Below are 26,009 nucleotides of genomic sequence, written 5' to 3'. Positions count from 1 at the left end.
CACCATGGCTTGTCAGATATACATAGCAACACTAACTAAAGGGGGCGGGGCGGTCAGCCCATCTCGGGACCGGGCCGGTCGATGCCGACTGGGCCAAATGCTTAACATTTATTATTAATGATATTATTATAATCATAGTGAAATCGTGCTAACAATAAAAACCCATCCTATGCGCTGTTGGACTGTAAAATCTATTTATTTATATGTATTAAACATAAAACTGACCGGAAAATGGTCCGGCCCCTCTGGCATTTGCCAGAATTGCCCGACACAAATTACAATATTACTGTTGCTGGACGTCAGGTGTCAGGTCTCGTACAATTAGGCATCGAACGAAACAGCCTCAGACTAAAAGGCATCAGACAAAACGGACTCAGATAAAAAGGCATCAGACATAAAGTCATCAGACGAAACGGACTTAGAAAGAAGCAAATTACCCCGCCTCAATGTGATGTCATGTGCACGCAGTTTTCTGTTAAATGTTACACTAAGTTGTATAAAACATAGCCCACTGAGATTATTTTGCAAATAAAACTAGTGAATAAAAGAATCTATAGAATCTATATCGTAAAAAAGACACCGTAGATTGACAGTAAACCTTTAGAAATTTCTAAATGATGTAACTTTTCTTTATTAATATTTTAAATACTGTCTTAGATAGATATATAGCTCCTTAGCCTGCTAACATGATCACGTCATGCTTGGCGGCCGTGGTTTCAGCAACCAGGCACCTCAGTTCCAACCACGTCCCGCCTCTTTGCCCATTTTCAGTTATCCGGGAGTGACGCGCTATGACGAACTGCCAAGACGGCAGCGGCCGATTTTTCACTTCAGAAATGCTCTTCAGAAATCTACGGGTGACATCACAGACATGACACTATTTTTTTTTTTTTTTTTACAGTCTATGGTTTTCACTTGCTTTATTATGTGCATAACATCCTTGTGGTAGTTATCACACACAAAAGCAGTCTTTAAAAGTTTTTAAACTTTTTAAAGTTTTAAAATGTCACAATATGGCATGAATCTGTAATTTATGTTGTAGAAAAAATGAAAAGAAAGTGAGAAAGTGTCTTCCAGTTAATCACTGACCTAACTTATAACTAACTCATAAATGGGAAACCATCATTCTAAAACACCATTTGAATTTCCTGAGGAAACCCATAGCTCAAAAATGCTAACTCTCTTCTGGTTTTTAGGACTACAGACTGAACTGAACTAAAGTCAAAAATGTTTTCATAGTTTTTGTGATTACGTGCAGAACGATTGACTATTCAACGGTTTAAGACTTAAATACACTGCTAGGGCTAAACTGGTTACATTACATCCTCTGACTGATTATACTAAAATATCAATGCAAATTTGGTTCAGGTTTTGTGTATCACAGATGTTGTACTGCATTGTATTGCTCCCCCTATAATGGGATGCATTTAGTATTTGACTGTGAAGTACTGATCATCAGATCACCCACGTGGGGTTCCTCAACAATTACTTTCTGTGCAGCATCACTTTAAACTTATTTATAGCTGTTATTTCAAAAGGCTTTGTCTCTGTGTTTACATAATTTTATGCACTTAAACCTTATTCTAAACAGCTTTCAGCAAAAATTATCAGGAAATCAATGATGGTAAACAATAGTAAATGAATCAATGTAAAAGTTCATTTAGAAGGTCACTTGAATGTTCATCTACTAGAATTGAAAATACTATCTTTTCCACATGAGGTGTAGAAGGACAAAACATGTTATACACTTATGCTCTTTTTTTTTTTCTTGAAAGAAATTAATACATAGTTCTGTCATGAAAATCTAGACGGGCATGTCATTTATATATTGGCAGTAGCAAGTCCCGTACTTGCTCACTTGCAGCATCAGCAGCAGCAATAATCAACAGCAGCAGTGTAAGTCTATTCTGCCAAGACCAAACATATCAACATGCCAAACACTCAGAGAGCTGTCATGACAGAAATATTATTAAAGTCAAAATTTATTTATACTTTCTTTTCAACTATTACATCCATGACTGTTATATATATTTTTTTTTCTTGCATTTCTTTTTAAAAAAAGTGTAATTACAATAAATGACTGTCTGCTAAAATTCCTAATAAAATAATTTAAACACAGAAATACTTTAAAGCCTGAAGGATACTTCACTTTCTACGTGGACGTGAGGGTCATCGCACAGTGTGTGCGATACAAACTTTGTCATCAGAAGAGTACACACGTACTGTATGTGCACTGCCGTTTTTTTGTAACCGCTCATACTTTGTACGTGCAGGTCGCACATGCGCATTTAATTTTTTTTTGCAGTAATTTCTTTATCCACAAGGTGGAAAACATGCCCTGGGGGCATCAATTCACAAGTTATTCGAAAAAAACCTGCATAAACAGAACAGAACGCATGCAAGCTAAAGCAACAATGGAGCCTTTTATAGACGACAGATTGTGCGAAGAGGTTAGAAAGTACCCTCATTAATACAACTCTAGCATGAAAGAATACAAATATATTTACATGGATTGTAACTCGTGGTGAGTTTGCTCAAAACTGCATGCACCGAACGTCTGTGTATGTGTACGAGTCAAGTGGAATTAAGCATTAAAGGTGCTAAAGAGGTTCTTTTTGTCGACTGAGTTTTTGAAATGAGCGCATGGGTAAGAGCAACCCCCCTCCTTCACAGCTCATTTAGAGGGAACGCCTCCCAAAACTCATGCACGAGTATCGGAACACGAGTCTTTACCACCGGCATTCGCTGTGTTATTAAGCCGGGCACACATTTAACGACTAGCTAAAACATTCTGACTATGCTCAACATACAGCGATTGTTTCCTGCTCCTGAAGCAGATTTATATACTTTCACATGGAATTTGAACACCGACTGTAATCGCAGACTGAAAGCAACTGGCTCTGACTGGACGCGTTTGAGCGCGATCAGTCATAAGTATCAATTTACATTCATAATCGGCCTTACAATCGTTAAGTGTATGCGCGACTTAAAGCCGTGGATTCATTATGTCGGACTCACCGCAGGTAACTCATAATCTGCAGTTGTTACTCCTGTCTCCTGACAAAAACATTGCATGCAGCGCCTGTGGAGTGTGGAAAGTTACTGGAGAGCGCAGCCGCGCGTCTCTCACATGGATCATCATGGCAGTGATTGACAAGCCAGAGGGCCAATCCGCGCACGTCTCTCACAAGGAACGTCATGGCAGTGATTGACAAGCCAGAGGGCCAATCGTTTACGCAATGATCGCATAAACGATTGGCTGATGTTTTTAAGGCCCTACCTCGTGCACAGATGATGTATATTAATATTATTCCTTTCAGTGCACCTAATAAATAGTCTTTTATCAGTTAGTAAAGACAGTTTCAAGTAATATTGCAAAAATGTATAAAACAAAACATCCTCTTTAGCACCTTTAAGCAGCACAACTGTTTTCAACATTGATAATAAAAAAGAATTGTTTCTTAAGCACCATATCAGTGTATGAAAATTATTCCTGAAGGATCATGTGATACTGAAGACTGGAGTAATGGCTGCTGAAAATTCAGCTTTAATATCACGGGAATAAATTATATTTTAAAATATTTAAATAGAAAACAATTATTTTAATTTGTAATAATTTTACAAATTGAAAAGAAAATTTTACAAATCTTTAGTTAATATTTCACAATATTACAGTTTCTACTCTAGAAAGTAAAAAATATTTTAAACATTTAAAAAAAAAAATCCTACTTACTCCAATCATTTGATCAGTAATTTATGTATGTATATGTAAACATTTTGTAAACATATTGTATGTAAACATATTTAATTTAAAATTTAAATAGCATATTAAGACTTTGTATACACATGTATCAGTCCAATTAGTTGAATTTCCTCTCATCCAAAAATCTCCTCTCAAAAGGAGTTTTGAGGGAGGGTAAGCATGCCAGTGGAACAGCTGGTATTCCTTATTATACTACTTTTGCTCTCATACTAATTTATAAGAGTAATGCAACGCCACAGATTTTTCAGGAAAATGGCAACATGCAACTCTAAATATGCAGATGTGTCTTAGCAAAATCAGTACATTGCCTTGTCACAAGTCAGTGAATACAATGTTTGCTGCAAGGTAAAAAAAAATTGTTTTCTGTGTACGGAAATACAATTATTCTGTATTGTTTTAAACAAATGTTAAAGGTGCCCTAGAACTTCTTTTTAAAAGATGTAATATAAGTCTAAGGTGTCCCCTGAATGTGTCTGTGAAGTTTCAGCTCAAAATACCCCATAGATTTTTTTTTAATTAGTGTTTTTAACTGCCTATTTTGGGGCATCATTAACTATGCACTGATATATAGGTTGCGGCCCCTTTAATTCTCATGCTCCCCCTCCCCCGGAGCTCACGCCTGCCTTGAACAGCATAAACAGAGTTCACACAGCTAATATAACCCTCAAAATGGATCTTTACAAGATGTTCGTCATGCATGCTGCTTGCATACATTGGATCATGCAAGTATAGTATTTATTTGGATGTATTACATTTGATTCTGAATGAGTTTGAGGCTGTGCTGTGTGGCTAAAGCTAACATTACACACTGTTGGAGAGATTTATAAAGAATGAAGTTGTGTTCATGAATTATACAGACTGCAAGTGTTTAAAAATGAAAATAGCGACGGCTCTCTTGTCTCCATGAATACAGTAAGAAATGATGGTAACTTTAACCACATTTAACAGTACATTAGCAACATGCTAACGAAACATTTAGAAAGACAATTCACAAATATCACTAAAAATATCATGTTATCATGAATCATGTCAGTTATTATCGCTCCATCTGCCATTTTTCGCTGTTGTTCTTGCTTGCTTACCTAGTCTGATGATTCAGCTGTGCACATCCAGACGTTCTGCCCTTGTCTAATGCCTTGAACATGGGCTGGCATATGCAAATATTGGGGGCGTACACCCCGACTGTTACGTAACAGTCGGTGTTATGTTGAGATTCGCCTGTTCTTCGGAGGTCTTTTAAACAAATGAGATTTATATAAGAAGGAGGAAACAATGGAGTTTGAAACTCACTGTATGTCTTTTCCATGTACTGAACTCTTGTTATTCAACTATGCCAATATAAATTCAATATTTAATTCTAGGGCACCTTTAAAGGAAAAGGAAAAACCTGTGGTGGTTGGACAAGGTGCAGTTTCTGACTGCAATGAGAACAAAATTTCATCTTAATAACAATGAAGCCCATCTCAAAAGTATTGATTTGTAATTTCATATCAGGTCTGTTTTGTTTAATTGATGTGAGCACTGTTTTTGACAACTGGAAGGAGCCAAAAAAAAATTCTTACCTCACTGTAATAAGCCTCCAAATTCAGTGCAGTCTTGGTGTGACCACACACACACACACACACACACACACACACACACACACACAGAAAGAGAGAAACACTGAATAATACATGGACAGAGATATGGGGAGTCTAACACACACTGACACCCTGTCTCAGATGCAACATTCTTCCATCATTAACAAAAGCAGCCATTACGCTCAACTGAACTTTTAGTCAAATGCACCCTGGTGTCTCAATTCCCAGATTTCCTAAGAAATTATAAAACAAACACACACACACACATTTTCCAGTGTTGATCATAAAGCCTGTGGTCATATCGCAGTTATCTAAAGATCGATTTTCTTGTTTAACATTTTCAGCAGGGCGGATTTTTGCTGTGGTTTTCATCAGTATGGCAATGCTAGATGTGGATGGAGTGGACAGATAGAGGTATGGTGAACTGGGGATGCCGGACAGCCTCAAGTGTGGGAGGATACTGGAAGGAATCAAAGAGGGAGAAAGAGCAAGACATGAAGTGACATCTAAGCCCCAAGAACTGTCAGAGTGCTGCAAAAGTCAGAGCTGAATCACTGAAGAGAAAAGGAAAAGGAACAATACAATTCCTAAAAGCAGACTCAAAATACTGAGGGGGGGGGGGGGGGGGAAATGTCGTTATCCAAAGTCCCTTTTTTAGAAGAACTGGGCTCAAGGTTCAGCGATTTGGACTTGCAAATTTATTTTGGATAGCTAGCAAGGTCAGTTAGGACATTACATTTCCACATGACATTTCCTAAATAAAGAAATAGCTTCAGTTTTCCCCCCCACTGTCCTGTGAAAGTGGTCTGGCTGACTGGTTGGTCCATCTGTTCGTGCCTGTGGCAAGACCTCAAGGCAAATGCTCACATATACATCACACCACCTCTAGGCAAGCAGTTATTTATTTCAGCACACACATATACAATCATTTTGAATTTTGTGTGCACATTTAGGCACAAGTGTACCACAATAACTGCAAAAGATGACTTAAACCTGTATCTTTTGTTTGTAAACCTTCTCCTGACGAGAGCTGGGAAATTTCAAACATATCGTCCCCTTAGTGACTGGTGGGCATTCAAAGATGCTATTACGCATTCTCTCCTTCACCTTATTCGTCCTCAAATTCTGCACAGAAATAAAAGCTCTAGCTGGCGTTTTTTCTTCTCACTCTTCGCCTCCACAGGCCATCAAAAATTGACAGGATGCTAATAGCAGCTCACGGTTGAGAGCAGTCATCACTAAAATTATTACACAATAGATTTGATAGCTCTCTATTGTTTTCTTTGGGGTGGTAAAAGCTGCAACATTAAAGGCTGAATTCAGTAAATTGTTGTCACCACAAAAAAAAAAAAAAAAAACCTGCAATCCGTCGTCAAAGTCACTACCATCAACATTAAATCACATTAAATTGTCTTTCCAGTGTTGTTGTTAAAAATATTTTAAATAAATGAAAATATAAAATTAGAAGTTAGACCTGCCTTGGGAAGTAACTGAAATATAAGTACTAAAATTACTAAAACTGAAATAAATGAGAGACGGCGCCAACACCTGCGAGGACTTCAGATGACACAACATCTGGATCAACATGCACATTGTGAATTTAATTGAAATAATTTAAATACTTTAAGCTAAAAAGACATATCCTATTTATATTAAACTAATAAATGACAAAAGCACATAACACCCCCCCCCCCCCCCCCAAAAAAAAATAAATACTGAACATATAAAAACATTTAAAAATATGAATAAACTTATGAGATTTTCTGTTATTCATCAAAAGATGGGGAGAAAGTGTAACGCGCAATATGGCGGAATAAGTCCCGCCTTCTAAATAAGAGCCAATCGCCGACTGGTAAAGTCATCGCGTCATTTCAGCGGCCGTTAGAATCACCGGTTTCTATAGAAACAGTCAGACGCGCGCCTCCGAAGAGACGCGCATTTAGGTCTGCGCATGCGCATTAGCTTGATCCAGCCTGAAAAATACAGTTTTTTTGTCATGATTCGAGAGTTTAGAAACTAAATTTATGAGCCGGTTGTTGTTAGATTTCATTGGTGATTTCTAATATGAAATTTAATCGTAAGGTTGGCGAACAGTTTTGGAGAATTTGATGTTTCCCCATTCAAAGAGATTGCATGATACCCAGGATGCCCGAGAGGCATTTCAAAGATGGCCGCCGAGTGAAATGACTTGTCTTAAAGGGACCTTGGTTAAACTTGAAAAATGGTGTGTAGCCTACTGACGTCTTTCCGTGTTTGAAACAACATTCCTTCTCGTGTTCATTCATGTTTATTTGATGCTATACATGAACTAGTAGGAAGAGATGATCGGTTTACGTTACGAGCCTGTTGAGCTGAGGCGCTACAGCAATCTGTCATGACCATGGTCACAACACATTAAAAAGCCACAAAACGGTTTTTATTTTTTGAATTTCTTAAAAAAAAACTACACAGTTTGAAAGCTGGGACTTTGTTTAATATCATAAGTAACCTGCTTTGTCTTGTCCGTCGACGTGTTGTCAGTGTCCTCTTTCTTCTGCGATGTATTTTTCACTGCGTGTGGCGTGACAGCGCCACTGCTTGTCGGACAAAGCAACAGTAACTAAGGGGGGCGGGTTTTTGCGAAGGGTCAAGGACAGCACTGAGCACAGAGAGTGAGGATCCACGTGCAGTTTGAGAAAATATACAATCCACAGTCATTGTCCAAAAACCAGGCTTATACCAAGTTATTAGTCCAAATCCAAGACAAGGCAGATAACCGAACCAGGAACAAGACTACTCAGAAAACTGTCAGTGACACAAAACAAGACTTCATACTGATACAAAGCCTAGAGGAGTATAAATAGACCGAGTCAATGACATGGTTTAAACAAGACACAGCTGAAACTGATAAATAATGAGCAGAGAGTTCTGGGAAATGGAGTCTGGGAATAACAGCGTATGACAATAAGGAAGGCTGCCATCTGCTTGTAAATAATTGCATCTGCAGCTGACAGATGTAACAAATACAGCCCCGGTAACGTATAGCAGATCACAGTCTATTGCATCCTTTACAAGATAATATGTTTTTATTGTCATAAATATTTTAAATTCAATATCATTAAAATGATTGAATTTCATTAAAAAGTCTAATATTAATAAAATTATACAAAAATAAGCTCATTAAAAATAAGAAATAAATAAACAGTTTCAGTTTTCGGTCAAGTGCCTCCAGAAGTTTAGGTTTTGGCCCAGAATTTTTATTTCAGTGCATCCCAAAAAGATAGGAAATTGCACAGAAAACAAAACCACACAAAAGATATTTTGTGGTCACATGCACCTTTTCCTGATTTGCATAATTACTTTGATGAATCAGGCATTAAAATAAAGCAGACAGCATATGCAAATAAGCAGTGCTATGATCAGTGAGTAGCCTACAGTTCATTCTTAGTAAAAGTGTTATTTTCTTTTGAAGATGCTACGTATCGGAGCAGATGTATTTTGTCGGAGCATAAAATTATTTACTCACCCTCATGTCATTCCAAAAATATATGCTGTAATTTTTTTCTCCCATGGAACACAAATGGAGGTTTTCTTGAGAAATAGCAGTGAAAATAATGTTCCATTAAGGGAAAAAAATAGCCGAAAATACTTTGGAAGAACATTGGATTGGATAGGAACACATAGGCAAATTATTTGTCACATTTAGCTGTTTTTTATTTATATTTTATCTCTAAACCAGTTTTTAGAAATGATAAGCTTCTGTTGAACACATGAGCTCTAGCCCATGAGGATCTATTGATTGTTGCTGTTGAAATGGCAGAGACTTCAAACATTCTCAAAGCCTATTATAAAGACACAATTTATATAGGAGAGCTGATGCGCATCCTTTGGTGTGCCAAAAGTAAAGCCTTTAATGTGATGTGTGTGTGTGTGTTTGTGTGTGTGTGTGTGTGCGCGTTTGAGAACAGTAAGAATCTCTTAATCTCTTAAAGGTCTCTGTTCATCCCAAGTCTTTTTAAATGTATCTTAAAGATGCAATATGTAAGATTTTTGCAGTAAAATATCCAAAAACCACTAGGCCAGTGTTATAAATTTTGTTCACTTGAGTACTTACAATATCCCAAATGTTTCCAACTATTTGTAAATCCTGAGAAAATCGCAATTTTAACCAAGGCTCCGGGACGTGTGAGGAGTCGCCTGTCAATTGTGTCATACCCGCATTAACCCTTGGTCTGCCTCGGTTTCCGGTTTTATTTTGTAGAAACCATGGAAACACCAAAGACGCTTTAATATATTACACGTTTTAATAGACAAGGGAACAACTGTTTGATATATTTATAGACAGAAAACTAATTATTGTTATATAGCTCAACACGTTTAGTCTTGATGTTTAAATCAAATTTTCTTGATTTTTTGCGAGTACCATGCTTTACCATGCCTCAGAGAAAAACACTATTTTGTGAAGTAGCTAACGTAGCATAATCAGATGCAGCTTTATTTTTAGTAACAGTAATACAGCATTTTCTTCATCATACAATATGTTTTAAAATTAATTGCATGCCATTTATCAGCACAAGCCATCCAGCATTTAATATGATATTCTAAAATCAATCTATCTTACTGAAGTGTGCAACAAGTGTCTCACCGCAGCCACACTCAAATGTATCTAATATGATAAACAGAGCTGCATTACCTCATACTCATGACCGGAAAAGCGGAAGCGGCGCCGGCGACTGTGTCATAATAAAAGTTCTGCTGCTCGTGAGGCGTGTGTTGCGCAATCGCTCCAGCGGCCTCGTTCAGCTCCCACAACACTCGGTCCTGCTCTGCTTCATACTACAGTAACGTTAATAATCGCATCCATGAACGTGATTTCTTCCTTAGTCCTATCCCTATTCGTCCGTTCAGGTGAAGACCACATGTCCCAAGATTCCACGCTCAAACTTGGCGTCATCAAGCTACGCCTTTGTTTTGAATAGGCCTCTAGCGACCTCTAGCGGACCGAAATCCTATATACTGCACCTTTAAGTTAATCTCAGTTTGTAAGTAGCCCATAACTATGACTTGGAAGCTAACTAAAGTAATAGTTTATTTTCTCAAAATTAAAAAAAAGAAGAAACTAAATTTGTGCTGCATTTCACCCATCCAGGTGCACACAAACAGCAATGAATATTGAACACACACACACACCATGAACACACACCCGGAGCAGTGGGCAGCCATATTTTGCTGCAGTGCCCAGGGAGCGATTGGGGTTAGGTGCCTTGCTCATGTGCACCACAGTTGTGGTTAATGAGAGTGGAAGAGAGTGCTGTTCATTCACTCCCCCCACCTACATTTCCTGCTGGTACATCTTTGTTGATCCTGGAACAACATTCCAATCAACAAATCAGATTTGGGGGACAAGTTTACCGTTTATGTCAAGTTTAGGCTTACAACCAGGGTTAGGTGCTTCTACATCAGTGTTATTCATTCACCTAGCATTTCCCTCTGATTTTAGGTATAATTTATGGGTAGTGTTAGGTTTAGGGGTAGGGATATGGTTAGATCTTAATTTTCAGACAACAAAATCACAATGACCCCATTTCTGTCCTCCTCAGATGCAGCTGGAATAAAGAGAGACACTTCATAGTCACACAGTACAGTAGAACTGAACTAACCACAATGAGAAGAGGGGGAAAATGAATTCAGAAGATCAGAAAAAAATAGAATTACAAGTAATTTAGATTAGATAGATAGATAGATAGATAGATAGATAGATAGATAGATAGATAGATAGATAGATAGATAGATATAGATAGATATAGATAGATAGATAGATAGATAGATAGATAGATAGATAGATAGATAGATAGATAGATAGATAGATAGATAGATAGATGGGCAAGAATAGTTGGGGAATTTGGGATACAGTGAAAAAAAATCACCCAGAAAAGTTGCTTCAAGGCAACATCAAAACCAGAGATTTCATCACCATGAGTGACAGCATGCTAAAACAGACCTAGACAGTGTCAGTAGAAGTAATCCTTTTACACAGATCTAAGATGTCTCATCGCTTACACTATCCACCGAGAAATCTTATAATGGACAGCCTGTCCCAAATCAGTTCAAACAGGAGTCACTCAGTCTGAGTGGTATAAAGTTACAAAGTTCTTCTGATGCCATCGGGTAAAACTGATTCTGCTTCCAGCACTGAGTGCATCAAAACTTCCAGCTGCAGCTCTTTTTTAAGGGGTTATTTTACTAAAACGTGGAAATTCTGTCAACATTTACTCACCCTCATGTCATTCATGACTTTTATTCTTCTGCAGAACACAAAAGGAGTTCAAGCACTGTATGAAATGAAAGTGAATAGTGACCATTGGCCTGTCAATCAACATTTTCCAAGACCAACTACTTTTTGGTCTGTTCCTCTCACAGATCTGTCATATGGCTTTAGAAGATTTGGACTACTTTTATGGTACAAATTTCTTTTACTTGACAGCCCCAGTCCCTGTTTCGTGTTCCACACTAGTTTTGACCAGCATAAATGGGAGTAAATGTTCAAAATGCCATGTCAAAATGTTAATTTTTGGAAAAACTATCCGTTTAACACATAGTATCCTCAGCCAGTGGTTTGGCGGTAGAGGCAGTCATGCTAGTAACTCGACGGCTTCCCCCAGCAGTCATGATTGCATCTATACGTGGATGACAAGCTCAGGGGAGCTCTGAGTGTTTACAGTGGGTGGAAGAAAATGAGCAGTGATGCAATCATGAGACAAGCCCACTGTGCGTGAGGAGAGAGGGATAAAGAGGAAGAAATGGAAGAATTAGGGGGTAAAAAGGAAGAAAATAGCTTCATTAACAGAAAGAAAGACAGAGGTAGTTTAGAATTTGAAGTCTGTCAGGAAATCAGCAAGAGGAGACTGTAAGAATGGTGTCTTATTAGTTGCATCGAACTTCATGCACCGCCACAGTAATAATAACTTTGTTTATTTGTCATTTTGTCCTCTCATTCCCAAGAGAGGGGGTAGGAGAGAGACAGAACGACAGTGATGATACAGAAAATAATTATCACTTATCTCCAAGGGACAGTCTCAGAAGGTTACATGGTGTTTTAGCAAAATAAATAACATCCCTTTAGTATGAATGAATTATGCACAGAATTTGTCTAGTATGTGTGTTTAAATAACAATATATTATGCACTTCAATTGGTGCCGCCAATTTTCAACAAAACAAACTCAAGTACACTCATCTAAATCTCATCTCCTTTCCACGTACAGCAGCAGGAAGTGATTGTTAAACTGAAACTCTAATAGACGTACTTTCTAGCAGATATTTTCAAAAAAAAATTTTTTTGTTTATTTTTCAGCTTGCTACCCATTCCCGAAAGACAGTGAGCAAGAGTGTGTACTGATTAACAGTCAGCCTGAATGCACCACTCACAGAGTCTGCCAAGTAATCAGTTTCATACGAATGCCAGCATGACACCTGCAGCAAGCAAACATCACCCTGAGATTAGACCCAACGCAGTTATGAAGCTTCTGAATGCGTATTGAACGATATGCTGAGGTTCTGAAAATCTGTTTGTCCATATTAATGCAAAGAAATAGATATAATCAATCAAATAAAGCTAGAGGAGCTTTCTATATGACCTTTGTTTTGTTTCAGATGAGCTGTGTATATCCTGTGATCATCAAGCTAGAACTTCTTTCACAGATGAATGAAGAGGTTAATCTCAGCTCTCATCTCAACCCTCTTAATCTCCAAAGCCTGAAGCAGAGCAAAAACACTCCACTATTCCACTCCATCCCTCCTTAATCATAAAGGTCAGTGTTCATATCACCCCCATCTCAAAGGAAACTTAGAAAATCAGTAAACCAGCCAGTGAGACTGGGGGAGGATCTGACAGTTATGCTTCTGTTACAAAAAAAAAAAAAAAAATTATATTTGAATTGCATTGAGTTACATTAGCCTTTCTAGAACTTCCACCAGATTTAAAGGGATACTTCGATACTTCACCTTGATGTCTTCTACACTGTGTGCAGAATTATTAGGCAAGTTGATTTTCTGATCATATTTTTTTTCCAAGCACATTTTACCAATTCCAATCCACATCAATCTTAATAACTACCATTAATATTGTTTTTAATCATTTATAAGTGATATATAATTGCTCATGAAGGCTGGAAATGAAAAATGCCTTATATTCAGGTGTGCATAATTATTAGGAAGGTTTTCTTTTACAAAATGAGCCAAAAAAGAGATTTAAAGGGCACCTATTATGCAAAATTCACTTTTACATGGTGTTTGACCATAAATGTGTGTTGGCAGTGTGTGAGCAAAACCACCCTAGAATGAGAAAAATCCACCCAGTGGTTTTTTTACAATCTCAATAATTCATAAGCACTGTCTCAGAACGTCCTGTTCTAAGATTGCTCTCACTGTGACGTAGAATTGCGCTAAGCCCCACCCACGTGGTTTGATTGACAATCTGGTTTTGGCAGAAAAGTTGGAAAAGTTAAATGTACATATAAGGAACAGCTGGAGGACCAATTTGCAACTTATTAGGTCAATTGGCAACATGATTGGGTTTAAAAAGAGCCTCTCAAAGTGGCAGTGTCTCTCAGAAGTCAAGATGGGCAGAGGATCACCAATTCCCCCAATGCTGCGGCGAAAAATAGTGGAGCAATATCAGAAAGGAGTTTCTCAGAGAAAAATTGCAAAGAGTTTGAAGTTATCATCATCTACAGTGCATAATATCATCCAAAAGATTCAGAGAATCTGGAACAGTCTCTGTGCGTAAGGGTCAAGGCCGGAAAACCATACTGGATGCCTGTGATCTTCTTAGACGGCACTGCATCACATACAGGAATGCTACTGTAATGGGAATCACAATATGGGCTCAGGAATACTTCCAGAAAACATTGTCGGTGAACACAATCCACCGTGCCATTCGCCGTTGCCGGCTAAAACTCTATAGGTCAAAAAAGAAGCCATATCTAAACATGATCCAGAAGCGCAGGTGTTTTCTCTGGGCCAAGGCTCATTTAAAATGGACTGTGGCAAAGTGGAAAACTGTTCTGTGGTCAGACGTATCAAAATGTGAAGTTCTTTTTGGAAAACTGGGATGCCATGTCATCCGGACTAAAGAGGACAAGGACAACCCAAGTTGTTATCAGCTCTCAGTTCAGAAGCCTGCATCTCTGATGGTATGGGGTTGCATGAGTGCGTGTGGCATGGGCAGCTTACACATCTGGAAAGGCACCATCAATGCTGAAAGGTATGTCCAAGTTCTAGAACAACATATGCTCCCATCCAGATGTCGTCTCTTTCAGGGAAGACCTTGCATTTTCCAACATGACAATGCCAGACCACATACTGCATCAATTACAACATCATGGCTGCGTAGAAGAAGGATCCAGGTACTGAAATGGCCAGCCTGCAGTCAAGATCTTTCACTCATAGAAAACATTTGCCGCATCATAAAGAGGAAGATGCGACAAAGAAGACCTAAGACAGTTGAGCAACTAGAAGCCTGTATTAGACAAGAATGGGACAACATTCCTATTCCTAAACTTGAGCAACTTGTCTCCTCAGTCCCCAGACATTTGCAGACTGTTATAAAAAGAAGAGGGAATGCCACACATTGGTAAACATGACCTTGTCCCAACTTTTTTGAGATGTGTTGATGCCATGAAATTTAAAATCAACTTATTTTTCCCTTAAAATGATATATTTTCTCAGTTTAAACATTTGATATGTCATTTATGTTGTTTTCTGAATAAAATATTGAAATTTGAAATTTCCACATCATTGCATTCTGTTTTTATTCACAATTTGTACAGTGTCCCAACTTTTTTGAAATCGGGTTTGTATACCAGTTATCAATGTAAAGCTGCTTTGACACAATCTGCATTGTAAAAAGCGCTATATAAATAAAGGTGACTTGACTTTTATCATCATTGTATTTATTGAATTTTTATAAAGCATTATTTATTTTATAAATATATTTATAAAAGTAAAAAAATGCTCTGGAAAAATCGATTTTATTGTATTACTTTTATTACTTTCAATTTAGCAAAAAACAATTGCAGTGTGTGTTTTTTTGCGTGTTCGTGTATTTGTATACTGTATTTCTGTCACATAAGAGTTCAGTCGCTAGCTATGTTGCCATCCACCTATTTTTTATATGAATTTTGAGATATCACATTAAAAAAAATAAATTAAAAAAAATACGCTGGATGGAAATGCCAAGATGCGCATAAATTCTAAAAATATGCACGTGCACACACACACACACACACACACACACACACACACACACACACACACACACACACAAAAACTTATGTGCTCAATTGAGGCGGATAATGTTTTCACTCAATGAGAAGACATGCACATAAACTATGATTGGAGCACATTTACCACATAAATGTGACTTTGCCCTTTTAACAGCAGATGTGATTGATAACTGGATTTATTGGAATCATCATAAGGGGCTGGTTGTAACATTTTTAATGAACTGTTACAACTATCCCCACCCCAATCTAATTGTTATAGCATGTGGGTTTGACAAGCATCAAATTAAACTAGAGAAAGAGCAACTTTAGATTATCTAAGTCAAATAACTGTATCTTCAATACAATGATGGCTGGGCAAAATATGATCTTAATAAAAAATGTTACTTTCTTTCCTGAAAATCAGTTTTTTGGTGATAAAATCTGTAGTGTTGTTCAGTCACATGCTACTTCTCCTGTGAGCTCAAAAATGTGATGGGAGTATATGACATTAATGACATAACCACAGATCTTTTCTGACTTGTCAAAGTGACAGTGTTACAACTGACCCCATGTTACAACACTCCCCGGTCTCTCCTAAGTCCTGGCTGGGACAGATGCATATGGAGTAGCATCTTTTATAGTCTGAGCTCTGACTCTAGTAATTATTATCATGGAGCCAGATGTGCAGAGCAGATGATGTTGGGTAGGCTGCACAACACTGACCTCGTTCAAGTATTGTACATGTCCATTAGACAGATGCATGTATAATACTGCTATTACTAAGCACCACAGCAAGTCACAATGTCATCATGCTCTTATTTGATCTTTTCCACCTCTAACAGCTGCTTCCTGCTGTTATGTAATTGCCATGTTTATGCGTCCCATTAGAGCTGCATGTGTTCGCAGCAGACTTTATTCATAACTTGAATTTCCTTAACGTGCAAGTAATGAATTTTCATTTGTAGATAGCTGGCTAAGGTAACCGCCTCTGTCATTGAGGCAGATTGCTCCATGAAGTGTTTGCGGCTCAAATAGCATATCTGGCTCCATGCTCATGCATTTATTTTTACTGGAATGATCATGGATACAACCCAATTGTCTCAGGAGTCCCAGAGAAAATGACAGGAAAATTGTTCGAAAATAACCTTCAAACATTTATTATAATATTCAAACCTAGATAAACAGGAGGTTCCACGCAGAACGAGGTGAAAAGTGATGTGCTATACAAGACTAATTGCTTCAAAATAAGCTAAAAAGCTGGAGGTTATGTATAATTTGACTACAGAAATTACAATTATTTTGATATTGCAAGCAACCTCACACTTTCATTCTCACAGAATACATTAAGAAGATATCAGAGAAATGTCTGCAATTAACTGCAGTTATTTGTTTTGTTTTTAATTCTGCTCAAGGAGAATAGATATGATCTTTGTTGCTTAATCTATCCGAAATGGGGTTTAGGACATTTATGAACTGGCATTCACTGACAGAATATCGCATAAATATGATGCATTTTATACAACAGATGTCTCCTCCATTTTACTCCGCCAGACATTGGCCCTCCTTATCCCAATTAATGGAGTCACCACAGACATTTATGAACAAAATGTTCAAGCATGCCATTTATAAATGGCATCCTTTAGCAGTAAACAAATTCAGTGCCACTACTAATGAGAAATCAAGATTTGCACGTTGATTCTGCAGTCAGAGGGATTCTCAGCATATATGCGAAAGACTCAGAAGACAAAGCCCAGGATCTAGTCGGTCAGTGATCAAAGGGTCCTGCCTGCTGTGCACGACCAACACGCCGTCTGGGACGGTATGCACAAACATCAATGAGTCGAATGTAATAAGGATTAGAAATATCAGCCTTTAATTCCTGGAGGACAAGCAATCAGCATTCTGCCATCCCTAGAGCAGATCGAGAAGACTTATGCTAATCAAAGACTGTCTTTTCCCCTTTCAAGCCACATCTAAACCTCACAAGAGAAACTAAGAGATCGCAGCAAAAAGAGCAAACAACAGAAACAGCTCAGAGGGTTGTTGTTCGCTGTTGGCCATGATGGATTGGTCTGGCTCACAGCTGTGACTCAAGCTGCATCCAAAAACAACCAATAGACGTCACAGACTGTTTGGACATCCGGACCGGCAGACAATCTCTTCAGATAAACAAGAGTGCTTTCCTACATTCAATAATCAGTGGGGCTGAAGTGTGATGGAGGTTATTTATTTTCTACTGGTGTAATGATTGAGTGTGGTCGAAAAGACAGTTGAATGCAGACACGTTTTCGACGTGGTGATGGAGGATCTGGAAGCACGCTGCCTCCTACTGGTAAAACTACGGTGCAGCATTGTATGTTACATACATTTTAAAAATGTATTAAATGTCAACTGAAGTAAATACAAGAACCAGACAAATATGCAAAAGTACTTTTTTAATCATCCATAGTGTTTAAAAGAACACTGTCAGTAAAGTGATCAAGAAAATGTACACACAGAAAACTATACAGAAAAACATCTATGTACAAGGCATTAAAATGCCATTTTAGTAACATTCAATAACAAAAACCTAATGACCTAATAAATTGAACTGATAGGATGGTTTGTACTTTATCAGCTTTTGAAACATTGATGGGGTCACTAGTTTGGATTTTAGTTAACTGATTTTACGTTTACAGGAAGAATAACATGGTTTGTGAAAAAAACTGAACATACAATGGAAAACATGTATATACATGTCAATTTACACACAAAGACTTTATTTCAAAAGATTAAAATATAACATTAAATATAATTATTTACAATGTTTAAAACATTACATACATTTTCCTTAAGCTAACTTCAAAACCCCTTCCAACTTCTCCAGATTCACTGTGGGGATCAACGCAACTTCAAAGAAAACTCTGTAAAACAAATAAATAAGACAATCAAATGCCACAATCTGGAATATTGTAATATAAACAAATTGCTTCATTAGTCAAATGCTTTCAAGAAATCAACATCAAAATGCCAATCAGGTTTTGGAAGAGCATCAAAACAACATTTCAGTCATGCTCAGACTCAGCTAAGAAAACAGAGTAAAAATTTACTAAACGTGAATTTTGACTATAGGTTATATAAAGTATAATTTGCCCCAAATGCTTTTTCTTTTTTTTTTTTTTTGCAAGGCAAACCAACTTAAAAAGCAAATGATTAAAAATAAATAATAATAAAAAAAAAAAACTGAAATGTGCTGTAAAACATTAGAAACAGCAAACAAACCAGAAATGTTTAAACCCACACAGCAAGAATCGTACACTTTATTTTATTAAAGTTATAAAGTTACTAAAGTTTATTTGAACTGCTGAAATAAGCAATTTCTCTACATATTGCTGTATAACAATTGAGGGTAAATCTATATAACAATAAAAAGTTATATACAGTTAGGTCCATATATTTGGACACAGGCACAATTTTCATAATTTTGGCTCTGTATGCCACCAGAATAAAATTCAAATTAAACGATCAAGATGAATTTGAAATGCAGACTTTCAGCTTTAATTTAAGGGGTTGACAAGAATATCAAGTAAAAGGTTTAGGAATTGCAACCATTTTTATACACAGTCCCCCATTTTCAGTGGCTCAAATGTAATAGGACAAATGAATATAAATCACAAATAAGATGTTCATTTTTAATATTTTGTTGAGAATCCTTTGCAGGCAATGACTGTATGAAGTCTGGAACCCAAGGACATTACCAAAGTCTGGGTTTCCTCCTTTGTGATGCTTTGCCAGGCATTAAAGGGTTAGTTCACCCAAAGAGAAAATTTCTATCATTAAGTATTCACCCTCATGTCATTCCAAACCTGTAATCATCTTCGAAACACAAATTAAGATATTTTTAATGAAATCCACGAGGTATCTGAACCACACATAGACAGCAACATCATTGCACGTTTCAAGGCCCAGAAAGGTAGCAAATGCATCGTTAAAATAGTCCACGTGACTATGGTTTCAACCTTAATGATATGAAGCAACGAGAATACTTTTTGTGCGAAAAAACAAAACAAAAATGACTTCAACAACAATTTCATCTCCTCCCTGTCATTCTCCTACGCTGTTTACGTTGTAGACTTAGTGCAGCGATTCCTGGTTCTACGTCGGAACGGCAGCTCAGTATTGGCCGGCTCCTGCGTCAGCAGCACATGCATACGTCGTGCTGCTCACGTGTACAGCATCAGCCAATACTGAGTGAGCATTCTGATGTAGAACCAGGGGCACATTTTAATAAGGAGGTTCAACCAACTGAGTTTTTGCTTTCAGAATGGCTGAATTGAGTTAATTTAATCAACTCTGAGTAGGTCAACAAAAAAACATCTGCATACTTCTGAGTCAATACGTAGCCAAAGTTTAATTTTTAAAGGTCACGTTTTTCGTGTTTTTTTTGAAGCTTTGATTGTGTTTATAGTGTGCAATATAACATGTGTTCATGTTTCGCGTGTAAAAAAACAGTATTTTTCACATAATTTACTTATCTGTATACCGCTGTTTCCCCTGTCATAAAAACGGGCTGATGACTTCCTTGTTCTATGAAGTCCCTCCTTCAGAAATACGTAACGAGTTCTGATTGTGCCAGCGGTTCCTGTGTTGTGATTCGACAGCAGCTTAGCGAACCTTGCCCGGAAAGGTCACGCCTCTTACCATAACGTGGAGATGCACGCGCTCAGTGTTATTGTAAACATGTCTTTAATTTTACCCTATCAATTTGAGCCAGAATCAGACCCGGTGATTGGACTGCGGGATGAAAATAACAGCGTTTCGACGACATGGCGACAAACACACTCTACAAACGCAACTCTTGTGTATTCCTGTGGGCGGAGGTTAGTCAAAAAACTGTTTTAGTGACGTCATTAAAGAAGGAAGTAGAGGGATGTAGTCCAAACTGGCCGTTCGATGTAGGCGACTTCTGTTAAATAAAATATCTCGCTTGGCATTGAACTTTGAGCTTTAAAATTTTACAGATTTTATTTATACTCTAACAACAACATTACACACTAACTAAAGTTTAAAACATGGGATCACGAAGAACGGGACCTTTAACTACTGTTATAATAATCAGAGATGAAAACTGGCAGAATGGTAAGTTATTGAACTAATATTCATTTTCATGATATCCCACGGGGAAAGAAAAAAAAAAAAGTGTCAGAAGCTAAAAAGGTAGTATAAAAACAATTAAATCAGGTAAAGCTTTAAGCATAAAAGGTTAATGGGTATAGGCTACATGATTGTATAAATATTGGAAGAATATTAAAATCCAACAGGAAAAAGAATAACCGTTGCTTTGTAAACTGTTGCTTTTGTATTTAGGAAATAAAGATGACCATATAAATTGTGAATAATTTGTGTTAATTTAACAGCTGCGGTGGTGGTTACAGCATATATCATCTCGGACTACCCTTCCACCTGGCATTCTTCCATCCCATACAGTAATCCGTTTCATTTTCGGAAGGTGCGATGATGGGAATATCCGCATCATCAATGCATCCAACCACACTGGAAATCCTAAAGGAAATTCTAATTATTAGGTTACTTCTAGAGGTCGATACATGATGTTATCAAGTGAACTTTGGCCACGTTCACACAGCAACAAAATACGGTTGGCAGTCCTATATTTGAGTCCTTAATATGGTTACATTCACACACAGTACGGTTATATATGGGAGTGACAACTGCATTCTATAACCGAACTCACACCCGTACATTTTCAGGATTCGCAACTGCATTCTCAGAAATTCCGCGCTGTGTGAACGGACTAGGACTGGACAACTAGTTGCCCGTCACGTCATGCAGTGCGAGAGAGACGCTCTTCTAAGGTGTTTTGTGTGTGGTTTCGCTTTCAGCAACTTAGAGTGACAGAGATACGAGCTGTGCGTCATCTTAAGGTGTTAGATCCAGTCACTGTTCTCCACCGGAGCGGCTCCTATCAGTTTTGTGTTTCTTTTCTAAATTCAAATGCTGTGTCAGGACCGAGACGTGAGTGTAATGGTTAAAGACTCTGGCTAGAGCGTTTGCATTGATGCTGCTGTTGTCTACTAAGTCTACAAAGCAAACACCGTAGGAAAATGAAAGGGAAATTGTTATTTTTGTTTGTGCACACAAAAAGTTTGTCGCTTCATAATATTAAGGTTGAACCACGTCAAGTTTTTTATTTTAACAATGTCTTTGCTGCCTTTCTGGACCTTGAAAAGTGCAATGATGTTGCTGCCTATGTATGGTTCAGATACCATCAAAAATATGTTCCGAAGATGAACAAAGGTCTTATGGGTTTGGAGTGACATGAGGGCGAGTACTTAATGACAGAATTTTGTTTTTGGGTGAACGCCTTTCGCCTTTAGATTTGCCTTCAGCAAGTGAAATGCATGCTCGATCGGGTTGAGATCAGGTGACTGACACAGCCATTGCAGAATATTCCACTTCCTTCAAAAACTCCTGGGTTGCTTTTGTAGTTTGTTTTGGATCATTGTCCGTATATACCGCAACGCACCGTCCAATCAACTTTGCTGCATTTGGCTGAATCTGGGCTGACAGTATCTCTATACACTTCAGAATTCATCTGGCTGTTTCGGTCTTCTGTCACATCATCAATAAACAGAAGTGACCCAGTGCCAATGGAAACCATGCAGGCCCATGCCATTTCACTGCCTCCACTGTGTTTTACAGATAACGTTGTATGCTTTGGATCATGAGCTGTTCCAAGCCTTCTCCATAGCTTTTTCTTCTTGTCATTCTGGTACAGGTTGATCTTGGTTTCATCCATCCAAAGAATGCTTTTCCAGAACTGGTCAGGCTTTTTAAGATGTTTTTTGGCAAAGTCTGATCTGGCCTTTCTATTCTTGAGGCTTATGAATGGTTTGTACCTTGTGGTGGACCATCTGTATTTGCTCTCGTTAAGTCTTCTCTTGACTGTAGACTTTGACAATGACACGCCTAACTCCTGGAGAGTGTTCTTCACTTGGCTGGATGTTGTGACCTTTTTATGTTGCTCACCAGTGCATTATTTTTTTCAGAATGTACCAAACACAGCAAACAAACCAAAACATGTTCAGACCATAAACACACCCAGCAAGAACCCTGTAGTTCAAGAGAAACCATTTCTCTAAACAATCGTTGCACAATGACAGTATTTTGGGGGATATATATATATATATATATATATATATATATATATATATATATATATATATATATATATATATATATATATATATATATATATATATATATATATATATATATATATATATATATATATATGGTCTGCTCGTCATCATGCAGTAGAATAGCTGCCTTTAGAGGCCAAATAAATACTAACACTTTTTTTTTGAACAACAGAGAAGGCGTGATTCTCATGACTTCATTCACCATGACCCTGTCCAAAGACTGTCCTCTCAGATTTACATCAGAAAAGTCATTCAGTGTCCACAGCTTGTTAGTTTGCCAGAGAAATTAATTATTTTGCTTAATATAAGCACTGTATTAGCCTATATATTAATTATATTTTACTTAACCTGTTAGTGATGTCTTGATTATTTAATGTGTTTAAATAAATTTGTCATGAAAATGACAGCCACTGTGTATAAATGATGAATTGGAGTAATTTTATAATTAGATTTAGAAGTTAATGCAAAAACTGCATTATGTGCAGCTTACATGTTTGCATACAATTTGTTATGAGTGTTGATTGTTGAATGTGTTAAGTGTTAAATTTAGGCTAATAGTTTGGGCTCGGCTGTTAACCTTTAATATTATAGTAATGCTCAAATAAGGGACTATTATAGTTTACAGCATTAGCAGAGATAAGGATTTTAAAGAAAATTAAGAAACTTTTAGTTATAATTTAATTTATTTGAAGACAGAGACTCAGTAAACCACTGTTTAATAAAAAAAAAAGCAATTTTATGTTTAGTTTTCTCCCCCTCCTGTACCAAACCATGACTTCAAAACTGAAGCACATACCGAACCGTCAGTTTTGTATTACACCCCTAAAATGTATGTATGTATGCATGCATGTATGTATGAAGTCTTGCCAGTTAAAAGCTGATGATTTTAGATGTTTAAAAAAAAAATGGAAATGTGCTGTGAAACTTCAGAATCAGCACACAAACAAACTGTTGAAACCATAAACACACCCAGCAAGAACCCTGTATTTCAACATGCATTTAAATAACTGAGATAAACAATGTTTCTAATATTGCATTTTGGGGTAAATAAATAAGATAAAAGTAATTTAAAAATCTGTATGCATGTACACAAAGTAGACACAAAGATTAAAAATACACAATTTAAAAATGCATTGCTGACTTACTTGTGCGCGTACTTGCTCCTGATAACTGCGAGTTTACTGTCCGGTGGGCTGCTGAGCATGTCGTGTAGTTTTCTGACCACGGGTGCCAGATCCTCCACACTGTATCCAGAGTGGAACTGCAAACACAGTGTCTGGAAACAGAAGTGGAACATCAGTCAAAACCTTCACACAAACCCTGAAGTGTAATTATGAAGTGAAGCCAGATATCTGTAAGCTTGGAGGAGTCTAAATCAGTGTTACATAAGGGATATATGACTTTAAGACGCCAGCCAAATATTTCATGCTGTGAAAAGAAAATGCCCTTAAGCTGTCAATAATGAAGATAAGATGGAAACGACATCCGGAGAAAATGTAAATGAACGTGTGCATGTGTGTGGTGGTGTTTTATGCTAATTGAACTTCATCTCTGACTTCTCTATTGAGCCACTAAGGACATAAAGCAATTACTCAAACGTTGGTAAACACTGTCCAGCTTCACCCTCATTAACCAAAATACCTTTGTCATGTGTGAGAATGTGTGGGTGTGTGAGAACAGAAATTAGCATCAATAATGAGCAGTCACTAGCCTATCACAGAGCTGTCGTCAGCTTTAGCTCATTTAGTGCCATCAGAAGAGCACAGAATATCCAAATCACAGCACACAATGATGCTGAACTCACTGTGAAAGTGCTTGAAGTGCTTGTGTGTATCACCAAGGAACGGCAGCATTTTGCGAAAATAAATGGTATTCATGAGCTCTGTGTTTGTGCATACATTATAAAGGCATCAAGGTAAACACATACCCATCCTCCCAGATCCTTAGTAACCAGAGCGATGAGCAGACAGGCAGAGGCGAGCAAAGATGCTCTTACGGGCACAAACTCCATCTCCAACAAACTCAGCTCGCAAATAAAGCGTGCCAGAGTCAGTGTGTCCATACCTGCATTCACACACTGCCAGGAGACGAGAGAGAGTTAATCATCACACACAACAAGCCAGAATAAGTCCATACAATGACAAACTGCAGAGTACAACACACACACACACACACACACACACACAGAGAATCAGTAACACTGCCAGTAGCTTCAGGCCCTGCAAAAAGATTACACACAGCTCATCCAAACCGCTAAGATTCTGAAGGTTTGCATTCTTGGCAAATTCAGCCTAGAGTTCATTTGCAAATCCGATAAACACCACTTAAAAAAAAAAAAAAAAAAAAAGAACTAACTGCTGTGCGTTATTCTCCACATATAACACGTTCTGAACCAAACCGTTTTGTCAGAAAAGCTGGTACTGTCCACTGTCAAGCTCCCTTGTTGTTTGTGTACAGAAATCGATAACTGAAATGTGGAGTTATCTGCTTTTGCCAAGAAACAAACTGTTGTTAATATATATAAAAAACATACTTTCAATGAACTTTAAGTTACCTGCAATCTTTGGAGTTATTATTACTGCAATTTGATTGATATAACTTGGAATGCATAATAAAAAAAAACAGAAGATCTATTTTTGCAAATGAACTCTTCAATTACAAAAGGAAGTGCTTCGGTGAACCATAAAAGAAAAGCATTTAAATGTAAACATCTGAAATGTAAACTTCATTTCCTTGATTCTTGAATGCTCTATTCTTTAAAGGAATAGTTAAAGGTGCTCTAAGCGATCCTGGGTGGAGTAACTTCCTGTTGACGTTTGAAGTGTTGTCAAACAAAACAGAGGCTAGCTAAACCCTCCCTCCTCCTCCTCCTCCTCCTCCTCCCCTCCGTACTTCCTGAAACAGTCATGAACGCGCATTTAAAATCATCCTTGTTGGTTATTGGCTGGAGCATGTTTATTATGTTAAGTGGTCCAGGCTGCACCAGGTAGTTTTTGTTGCCGTTTTTGGAGCTTGTGGCGACTACAGAGACCACGTTTTTTTACAGTGTGTTCAGGGGACAGGCAGCTAGCGGATAGTGAGGAGATGTTTGCTGTATGTGACAAAACATTTTTTGGCCTAAAAACGTGTGACATCGCTTAGAGCACCTTTAACGTAAGCTTTTTGTTATTATTTCCTTATCCGCATGTTGTTCAAAACCTGCATTTTTTTTCTGCGGGGCACAGA

At 37.6% G+C, this 26,009-nt stretch overlaps 1 protein-coding gene across 2 annotated transcripts in view; it reads right to left on the bottom strand.

Annotated features, from left to right (window-relative positions):
- Positions 1–18,005: 18,005 nt before the first annotated feature.
- The window catches only part of ccnb3 (cyclin B3), a 21,689-nt gene continuing 13,685 nt past the window's right edge, over positions 18,006–26,009 (bottom strand). For both annotated transcript variants that reach the window (XM_048183837.1, XM_048183836.1), the window contains exons 10-12: positions 24,712–24,861; positions 23,930–24,060; positions 18,006–18,488 (exon numbers count right to left, since the gene is read on the bottom strand). In XM_048183837.1, the coding sequence (XP_048039794.1) occupies positions 18,416–18,488; positions 23,930–24,060; positions 24,712–24,861 (354 nt within the window). In that variant the 3' untranslated portion in view covers positions 18,006–18,415. The remainder of the gene's footprint in view (positions 18,489–23,929; positions 24,061–24,711; positions 24,862–26,009) is intronic.

This window comes from Megalobrama amblycephala, linkage group LG3, assembly GCF_018812025.1.
Source record: "Megalobrama amblycephala isolate DHTTF-2021 linkage group LG3, ASM1881202v1, whole genome shotgun sequence".
Classification (NCBI taxonomy): domain Eukaryota; kingdom Metazoa; phylum Chordata; class Actinopteri; order Cypriniformes; family Xenocyprididae; genus Megalobrama; species Megalobrama amblycephala.
Note: the sequence above shows the minus strand (reverse complement) of the source record. Positions and strands in the feature narration are given on the sequence as shown.